Source organism: Mus pahari, chromosome 3 (assembly GCF_900095145.1).
Source record: "Mus pahari chromosome 3, PAHARI_EIJ_v1.1, whole genome shotgun sequence".
In the NCBI taxonomy this organism is placed as follows: Eukaryota; Metazoa; Chordata; class Mammalia; order Rodentia; family Muridae; genus Mus; species Mus pahari.
In genome coordinates, this window is record NC_034592.1 from 11,957,282 (window position 1) to 11,967,987 (window position 10,706).

Sequence of the window (10,706 nt, forward strand, 5' to 3'; positions counted from 1 at the left end):
AGAGAGAGAGAGAGAGAGAGAGAGAGAGAGAGAGAGAGAGAGAGAGAGAGAGAGAGAGAGGAAAAAGAAAAATTCTCTCTAGCACCTTTAACATTTCTATTTCTGGTGGTCAGTTTTAACAATATGCTATGAAAAAATAAAACACTGAGCATGTAGTACACAGGTCAAAATGTGAATGAGAGGAAGTACAGATACTGTTATCTGATGATGCTTTGTGAGACCCTGTAAAGGAGAACCTTTCACCAGGCTTTAGGATGGAGCGTTACTGTAATAACTGGTTTAGAAGACGCATGTCAGAGGTCTCGCAGGTTTTTTGGCACATGAGTTAAAATTGTGTACAAACTGAAATGTTTATGTATTGATCCTCAATCAACAAAATCTCAATTATTAAAAAGAAAGACATTTAAACAACAGCTTTTATGTTTATTTATTGATACAGTGCCTAGCTGTGTAGCCCAGGATGGCCTTCAACTCAGAGACCTGCCTGCCTCTGCCTCTGCCTCCCGAGTGCTGGGGATAACAGTCATGTGCCACCACACTTGGTTTTACCTCATTTGTAAAAGGACACTTTCTCTGGGCTGTCTTTTCTTCTCAGACTTCTTCCTCTGGCACAGTGGCAGCAGCCTCTTCTCATCCATGCCTAGACCACTACAGGCCAAGTTGGTAGCAGCTCAGGGTGTGTGCCAACAGGCAACCTGCAGGATTTCTTTGTCTGTCTTCACTGCTTCTGCCTGATGTATCTGAGTGTGGAGTATTCTTTGTTTGCCTTACTTAGGTTTTATTGAGTTGCTTTTTTGTTTGTTTGCTTAAATCTGTAGATTACTGGTCTTCTCTGGTAAGAACTCATGATCATGAGTTCTTAACCCTACTTTTTGTTTTCCTATTAGGTTTTCTCTGCTGTCTTTCTGAGGAACCAGGCTTGTATATGTGTTAGAGAGTCTGGGGTCTTATAACGTTTGAATACTCAAAGAGTTTTCCCTCACCCTTTCTTTTGCTATACTAAATCTGCTGCACAACCCACTCACACATTTCTTAGTCTTGATATCTGACCTCAACACTTCGTAGATAGCAGCTTTGTAGGTTCCCAACTGTTCTAGATGAAAACAGCACTCCCCCCTTTTAAGACCCAAGAATAGTATTTAATACCAGAGTAATAGTAAAAATTGTATTTGATGTGAAAATGGATGTGATTAAGTCTGCACATGGTTATGGCCATTTTGTTGACAAACAAACAAACAAGTACTAATGTGAAAAAGAATAATTTATACCGGGGAGGAGTATTGGGGATGAATCCAGAGCCACACCAATACATGCTAGGCGCACACTCTACCACTGACTGACATCTATTCTTTACACTGTAGTTATGCCAGAAAATATTACAATCTTATGTTTGTTTTCAGTCTTATGTGCCAAGTCTGGCCCTTGAAGTCACTCTGTAGCCAAGGGTAACTTCTTCCACTTTCCAAGTGTAAAGATTATAGACTGACCCTACCATACCCAGTCTATGTGGTACTGGGGAATCAAACTTAGAGGTCTGAGAGTGTTAGGCAAGCAATCCATTAAATAAGTTACACCCTCAGCCCTCTCGGTTTTTCCTACTATTTTCAATTATCGTTACTATTCTGGAATTTACGTATTTACGTATGTGTTTGTTTGCTAATTTTGACATAGAGTCTTTCTATGTAGCTACAGTTGGCTCAAAACTCACTACGTAGACCCTAGCCACCTTGAACTCAGAGATCCTAAAGTCTCTATCCCCCAAGTGTGCCAGCGCACGGGCCCACTAAATCGTAGGTGTACGAATCACCTTTTCTACAGCTAGTAAGACCATCTAAGCCACACTTTGTGATTTCCTCTCTGGGAATCTCATATAAATGGAGGTTTGTGGTACTTATGCTTTGTGTCTAGCTTTATATCCCCAAAGTTTACCTGGGCTGTCACATCTCTATGCTTTGTCCCTGACTGTCCCTGGGTGGCATACCAGGGATGATGTCTGTTGAATAGATAGAGCACTTGTTCATTAACACAACATAAAGGATAGGTAAGTTATTTCTAGGGGGAGTACTGCAATAAGCCGTGCTGCTCACAGTGGCTTTGTACTGCTTGGGTGTATACCTAGGGCTAGAACTGCGCACTCGACAAACCGTTAGGAACTACATTATTTTGAAAGATGTTCTCACTATGGAACCTAGTTTGTGCTTCGAGTAGCACTCCTGCTCTCTCTGTACAGCGAGGGTTGTGACCATGGGTCTTACTATCTTACAAAGTATATAATTTTAGTTATTATGTTTAGTTCTTCAATCCATTTTTGTATATGTATGGTATGAATATATTCTTCAATATATGAATACTAAGTTTTCCCAGTACCATTTGCTAAATAGTTGTCATAAATCAACTAACAACACAGCAATAGTTTATTTCTGAGATTTTGTTCATCTAATTCTACTGATCTGCAGCTCTATCTTTTTTCTTTTCTTTTTTTTCTTGCTCTGCATTTATCCCCCACCCCCAATTAATTAATTAATTTATTCACTCTACATCCCATACATCCCAATCACAGCCTCTCCTCACTCTTCTCCTCCAAAAAGCTGTGTGTGTGTGTGTGGGGGGGGGGGTTATGGAGGGGGGACAACCTTGGGTACCAATAAACCCTGGCACATCAAGTCACTGCAGGACAGGACACACCCTCTCTCACTGAGGCCAGAGAAGGCAGCTCAGTTAGGTGAACAGGCAAGAGTCAGGGCCTGCCTCTGATCCAGCTGTTGGGGAGCCCACATCAAGACCAAGCCAAGCCTGTAGCTGGATGTTTATACCAGAGCTACCCCTATTTTCATTAATGTAGCTTTGTAATAAATTCTGAAATAAGGAACTCGTTCTACTATTCTAGACCTCATAAAAAATTTCCATCAACTTTAGAATGGGTATTTCTGTGTTTAGTTGGAATTTTGATAAGGATTACATAGAATATGTACACACAAAGTATGACCTCCCATTTCTTTTTGTTTATGTAAGATAGGGTTGAAAATAGTCCAGGCTGCCATCAAACTATGTAACCAAAGATAACCTTAAACTTCTGATTTTGCCTCCCAAGTGCTAGAAGGAACGGTGTAAACCTGTGTACAGGTTTTATCTGGTGCTGAGATAGACACTCTTCCAACTGAGCTATACACTACACTGTCTCCTTTAACAATCTTTGTTTGTTTGTTTGTTTGTTTGTTTTTTAAGATTTTATTTATTTATTATATGTAAGTACACTGTAGCTGTCTTCAGACACTCCAGAAGAGGGAGTCAGATCTCGTTAAGGATGGTTTGAGCCACNATGTGGTTGCTGGGATTTGAACTCTGTACCTTTGGAAGAGCAGTCGTCAGGTGTGCTTACCCACTGAGCCATCTCACCAGCCCTGCTTGAGTTTTCAATGTGTAAGCTTTTCCACTCTTTGATTAAACATACTTGTAAGAATTTTATTCTTTTTGATGTAACTGTAAATGAAATAACTCAACTTCCTTTTGGATAATTTAACTTAAAGAACATAGAAATATAAAGTGAACACAGTGATGCACACTTGTAACCCCAATACTTAGGAGACTGAAGCAGAAGGATCACAAGTTCTAAGCTCACAGTATGTAAGACCCCATATCAAAAATAAAAGCAAAAACAAACAAAACACAAAACAGAGATATAGAGAGAAATGTACTGCTATTTATGTCACCTTTGTCCTATTATTTGTTAAATTGTCTTACTAACTCTAACAATACTTTTGTTGATCCATATGTTTCTACACTTAAGATCACAGTAACTATGAACTGAGAGACATTTATGTTTTCTTTCCAATTTGGGTATCTTCCATTTCTCCTCTTGCCTAACTGCTCTAAACAAGAGGGACAAAACAATGAAAGAGGGAACAAAACCTTTATGGCCATCTCCTTTCTGGCTGATTTGTCTATTAGACAGATATAGATCCATTGGTTACCAGGAAATCTTTACTAGCAAACCAAGTCACCACATATTTACAGTTTGCATTTGAAATGTCCCCAAAGGCTTATTCTCAGCTTAAAATTTGTGAAATTTTCAGAAGGCGGAGCCTGGCTGGCAGAAGCAGGTCACCAGAGAAAAGCCTGTGCAGTTATACCTGCTGCTGAGCCCAGTGTACATCCTCTCCTTCTGATCTAGTCAGCAAGTTCCTGCTGCAATTCCGCCATGCCTTTTACATTTTGATGGCACACAACCTCTCTGAAATCATGAGCCAAACTAAATCTTTACTGACAGAAAAGGAACTACTATATCAAGTACAAAGGCTCTACTAAATAATAGGGCAAATGTCTTGATGGCAACACGTTCCTGCAGTGTTTAAGGAGAAGCTGTTCCCTCTTCCTCTAAGATACATCTACACATGAAATAGGAATATGAACCTGACTGAGTGGGTACCTTCGGATCCACCTGTGCTCCAGCCTTGATGAGGTACTTCACTGCATCCAAGTGGTTGTTTTCTGCAGCCTCCATCAGTGGGGTCCGCTGATCTTCTGAACAAGTGTCAATATTGGCACCCGCCTAGTAAAACAGAGATTACTTAGATGTGTTGAGTGCAATTTCTGCACCCCTGTCCCAGTAAGTAAAAGAGTTGTGAGGCTTCTGCATTTGTCATGAAGAGACTTAACAACACTAAAACTGTTTTACTGTCCAGCTGTCTGATTCTTCAAAACTGCATTCAAGACATAGTAACTAAAGCTGGAGCTATTCAGCGGTAGGGTACCCACACTGCACCAACAAGGCCAAAGTCTAGCCCCAACACGTGCAAGGTATTTAACAACCCCCCCACAGCCCCCCCCCACACACACAGGCACAATTATTCTATCAAGCTCTAGCTCAAGCAGGGTATCTTTGCTAGATGTCCTTTCTAAATTAACTGACATATAGGCACAGCAGGATATAGATACGTCTAAGAAAGGGAGTAGAAAGCCTCAACTCACGGGAGGGAAAAGTATTTGGGAAGGCAGAGGACAGTGCATCAACTTAGCCGCTTTTGCAAAATATTATTTTCCAGAATAAAACAAAAATAAGTTTCAAGTAATACAACTTTTAGAATAGTTTGTAACTTTTTCAATAAAATAGAGAGGCGTTATGAACAGACAAGTACAGCCAGGGGACATGTGATGTCAGCTGCGGCCGAGAGCAAGTCAAAGGCTCACAGCCAAGCCTTCTCCATGGCATTCTCCGTTAGCCTCATAGACAAAGAGCAAGGACTAATAGCTTATAAAGTAAATATTCACAGGGATTAAGGTAACTGACATTTTTGCTGTCAACAGTAAAAAGAGACTTCAAAAAGAACTGTAGCTCTTCACAGTACAAAGACCAGAGATCAAGTGACCACAGCAAGGTCTAGCTGCCCAAAACACTAAAGGCAAATAACTTCCAAGCTGTTAATTTTAACAAATAAGTATAATAAGGGGGTGGGGGGATAAAAGTAAGGCCTACCAAGTGACTAATTCGATTTTCAAATAGAGAAATATATTCTTCACTGCTAGACTCTACCACACCTCCATCACCACACACACACACACACACACACACAGAGAGAGAGAGAGAGAGAGAGAGAGAGAGAGAGAGAGAGAGAGAGAATGAGAATATGAATGAATGAATGAATGAATGAATGAATGAATGAATGAATCCTGGATGTGGAGTATTAAAACCACCATGAAATTGGCATGACCTGCTTCCATAGCTTCCAAGTCCTTACTGAGGGTAAGGGTGCAAGCCTAGGAAGGACAGTAACAGTGGGGGAGGGGAAGAGGAGAGGGAAAGGAGGAAAGTGGGTTGAAGGTCTCTCATCAAGGCAAGTGAGTCATCTCCTCTGCAAACCCATCAGTTTCCCGCCAGCACTCTAGGCACAGCAGGAAATAGGACAAAAGAATAGTGCTGGGAAGCAGGACTATCAATGAGTAGACAGACTGATGGACTAGACAGGCAGCCAGGCCTGATGGTGCTTCCGTGATCACTGTTCTCTCAGCCCAGGAGCCAGACCCTGAGTGTCCACAACACTGGCAAAAGAACAGGGAGAACTGCATGTTACAAGAACATTTTCAGCAAAGGTAGAGTAGAATACCTTCCATCCGTGTGACTAAGATGTAAATACCCGAGGAACAGGAGCCACAGTGCTGCAGTAGCCATGGGCAGTCAGAAAAACACAGAAATGCATAGAGAGACCTCTGGTGAGGAAAGACCTCATAGCAGGTGGACATCGAATCTGTCTGAGCAGGCTTCTGCGCTGGCTGATGCTCATCTCTGTCTCACTACCAAGTAAGATGGTGATCTCAACTGTCGACTTGACAAAACTGAGAATCACCTGGGAGACAGCCTTTGGGCATGAGGTGCAAGAGTGAGCTCAGAATGAGCATTTAACATGTATTCTTGACTGGAGATGCAATGGGATCAGGTATCTCTCAAGTTCCTGCCACTATAAGCTTCTCCTCCATGATGATGCAAACTGTAAGCCAGAATAACATTTTCCTTCCTTTAAATCACTTTTTAACTTTTAATTAAAATCTAATTATACCTCCTGTACCAATACATTTAAGTACAGGGTGATAAGTATGTGTCCTAAACTGAACGCCAATGGTTCAGGCTCTAAGACCAACAATTGATAAATGGGACCTCATGAAACTGCCAAGTTCCTGTACGGTAAAGGACACTGTCAATAGGACAAATCGGCAGCCCAAATATCCCAATTTAAAAATGGGGTACAGACTAAACAGAATTCTCAACAGAGGAATCCCAATGGAAGAGAAGCACTTAAAGAAATGTTCAAAACCCTTAGTTATCAGGGAAACGAATACCAATAAAAGTCTAAGAATCCATCCCAAACCTGTCAGATTGACCAATAAGATAAAAAACTCAAGAGATAGCACTTGCTCTTGAGGATGTGGAGCAAGGGAAACACTTCTCCATTGCTGGTGGGAGTGCAAACTTGCACAACCACTTTGGAAATCAATTTAGAATTTTCTCAGAAAAACTGGGAATAGTTCTACCTCAAGAAACAACCATACCACTCCTGGGTATATTACCCAGAAGATGCTCCAAGACCCCACAAAGACACTTGCTCAACTGTGTTCACAGCAGCTTTATTCATAATGGCCAGAAACCAGAAACAACCTAAATATCTCTCAAGTAAAGAATGGATAAAGAGGGCTGGTGAGATGGCTCAGTAGGTAAGAGCACCCGACTGCTCTTCCGAAGGTCCTGAGTTCAAATCCCAGCAACCACATGGTGGCTCATAACCATCCGTAACAAGATCTGATGCCCTCTTCTAGAGTGTCTGAAGACAGCTACAGTGTATTTACATATAATAAATAAATAAATCTTTAAAAAAAAATGGATAAAGAAATGTGTTACATCTACATCCACACAATGGAATACTATTCAACCATTAAAAACAAAGATATAGTGAATCTTGCAGGCAAACAGATGGAACTTGAGAATATCATCCTAGTTCCAAAAGGACATTCATGGCATGTACTCATTTAAAGTGGCTATTGGCCATAAATACAGGTACTATGTTACACTACACAGACCCAAAGAAGCTAAACAAGAAGGAAGGCCCAAGCAAGAAAGCTTGAATCTCACTTAAAAGGGAGGGATGTTAGGGAGGGGAATAGGGGGTTCAGGATCAGGTGTGGGGAAGGACAGTAGAGAGGGCTAGACTGTTATAAAAAATGAATGGAAATTTGCAACTGATGGGGGTGAGGAGGTGGGGGCATCTAGATAAGGGAGGCACCTAAGAATCAATGGGGATGACCTTAGCTGTGACTTCCTACATAGGGGATATGGAACCTGAAGAGGCCACCTCCTGTAGCCAGACAGGAACCCCAGTGGACAGATGGAGACAACAACCCACTCACAAAACTTTCAACCCCAAATTTATCCTGTCTACAAGAAATGCAGGCACTTGGGATGGAGCAGAGACTGAGGGAACAGCCAACGAATAGCCGGTCCAACTTGAGATCCATGGGCAAGTACCAACCCCTAACACTATGCAAAGCATACTCTGTTATGCACGTAGTCATGAGCATATTGTCCTCTGAGAGGCTCCACCAAGCAGCGGACTCAGATATAGACACCCACAGCCAAACAGTGGATAAAGCTTATGGACTCATGGAAGAATATGAGGAAGGACTGCAGGCCCTGAAGGAGATAGAAACTCCACAGGAAGACCAACAGGGTCAACTAACCTGGACCCTTGGGGCACTCAGAGTCCGAACCACCAACCAAAGAACATACACAGGCTGGATCTAGGCCTCCTCATTCATATGTAGCAGATGTGACGCTTAGCCTTCATGTGGATCCTAAACAACTGGAATAGGGCTATCCTAAAAGCTGTTGGCTGTTTGTGGAATATGTTTTTTTCTAGTTGGGCTGCCTTGACTGTGTTCAGTAGGAGGAAGCTCCTAGCCTCGAAGAGACTTGAAATGACAAGGGGGGTGGGTGGGGATATCCAGGGAGCCTCCACCCGCTCAGAAGGGGAGGAGGGGGGAAGGACTGTAGGTGGGGGTGCGGGGGGGGGTGCAATGAAGGAAATGTAAAGTGAATTATTATAAAAAATAAAATTATCTAATTATCTAAAAAATAAAATAATCTAATTATACCTTGCCCCAGTCCTGCCCATTGCCCCTCCCTCTAACCTTTCCTATACCCCTGCCTCATTCAATCTCAAACTGATGACCTCTTTTCTTCTCCTCCTCCTTCCCCTTGCTAGGTGCATAAATATATGAATACAACTTGCTCATACCAGGCAGTGATGACACATGCCTTTAACCCTAGCACTTGGGAGGCAGAGGTAGGTGGATTTCTGAGTTCAAAGCCAGCCTGGTCTACAGAGTGAGTTCTAGGACAGCCAGGGCCACAAAGAGAAACTCTCTGGTTCCAAAAACATAAACAAACCAACCAACCAAGCCTGTTGAGTCCTTTTGGGGTTGTTTGTGTGTTTGATGACCGACCACTTTGTAGTAGATAAACCACTAGAGAGCCATCCCTGGAGAGATTAAATCTCCCTTTCCCAGCACTCATTAGTTCCTTTGTCTAGTTCTTTGCCTAGGGGCAGGACACTGAGATTCCCTGCTTTTGTGTTAGCATGTCTATTAATACGGTCATTGATGTTCAGGTCATAAATTGTGGAAGTATTATGAGTACAGCTTCTCTGTCATTTCTAGGAGACTCAATCTTACCTTAAGTTGCTTTTGTAAACATGTTTCAAATAATAACAGTAATTAATACAACAAATTAGAAGAGTCCTAGCAGCTGGAGATATGGCCCAGTAGTTAAAAGAGAACTGGCTAGTCTTCCAGAGGACCTGTGTTCAATTCCCAACACTCACATGGCAGTTTATCAAAACTATAACTCTAGCTCCAAGGACACCTCTTCTGGCCTCCAGGTACTAGGCGTGCATATGATGCACAGTCATACATACATACATAAATACACACAGGCAAAATACTTCTAGATCTAACCATTTATTTAAAAAATAAATTAAAATATATTTTACAGAAGAAAAGAATCCTGGAGTCAGTCTGGCTCACCTGAGAGCACTCCAGAGAAAGAACCTGAAGAGCCATCGCAGATAATAGTCTTCAGTTGGGGACTCTAACCAAAGCTTGTAGGTGATTGCAAATACAAAAGCACTACACAAATGCTGTGAACTGGAGAAACAACACCCCTGCACTCAGGAAAAACTAAAATCAAATATATTCTATTGTTCTTCCTGGAAAATGTTGGTGATACTGATCAGGTTCTGGGGGTGAAACATACACAAAAATAGAGAGCATCTAAGAATGGTACAATACAGCCAGGGCTACAAAGAGAAACCCTGTCTCAGAAAATAAATAATTAAATAATAAAAAGAATGGCACTATACACACTGTAGGATGTAGTCCAAGTACCTATGAGAACTTAGCCAGACTGACAGACTCTTTGTTAGAGCTCCTATATATAAAAGGTTACCCAGTCACACAGTTCATTTTGTAATATGTTCAGGCTAACAAGACATGGATGGCGGTTGGTGGTGGAAACTTAACAGAGGGTTCAAAGGAGGACTCACCCATATACAAGCTAACCATACAGAGACAGGAAGCACCACTTGGCCTCAAGCAACAAAAACAAAAGATGATGTGTGGGGAGCCTGGAACATAAACAATCCTCGTCTTGATACTGAGCTTCGGTCAGAACTCACTTGAATTTCCTCCTTTTTTGCATATACCCATTTGATTCTTGTTTTATGCTTTTCTGTTGTTATTTTGTTGTTTGGTTTTTGTTCTTGTTTTGCAATAAATGAAGCTAGATACCAAAGAATATGTACTATTGTAGAGGCTAAAATTGGATGAAAGTGAACCACACTGCCTGTTGAGTGCCTCAGGGTGGTGGTAAGGTCAGAAACGGACAAAGATATTTTGTATAAAATATAAAAGCACAAAGTATTTTTCCACTGAGAAAAGCAGTTTAAGGAAGGAAAGGTTTATTTTCCTTCCAGAATATGCTGCATCACCGGCGGCATCAGGAAGACCGTGAAGAAGGCCTGCGCTCAAGAAGCTTCCTCTCATTCATTTCTTTTTTGTTTGTTTGCTTTTTCGAGACAGGGTTTCTCTGTGTAGCCTTGGCTGTCCTGGAACTCACTTTGTAGACCAGGCTGACCTCGAACTCAGAAATCTGCCTGCCTCTGCCT

The 10,706-nt window shown here is 41.7% G+C and overlaps 1 protein-coding gene across 12 annotated transcripts in view; it reads right to left on the minus strand.

Annotated features, from left to right (window-relative positions):
* Ehmt1 (euchromatic histone lysine methyltransferase 1) overlaps positions 1–10,706 on the minus strand; it is a 150,631-nt gene that overhangs the window by 29,242 nt on the left and 110,683 nt on the right. For all 12 annotated transcript variants that reach the window (XM_029535938.1, XM_029535937.1, XM_021192329.2 and 9 more), the window contains one exon: positions 4,427–4,549. In XM_029535938.1, coding sequence (XP_029391798.1) covers positions 4,427–4,549 — 123 coding nt within the window. The remainder of the gene's footprint in view (positions 1–4,426; positions 4,550–10,706) is intronic.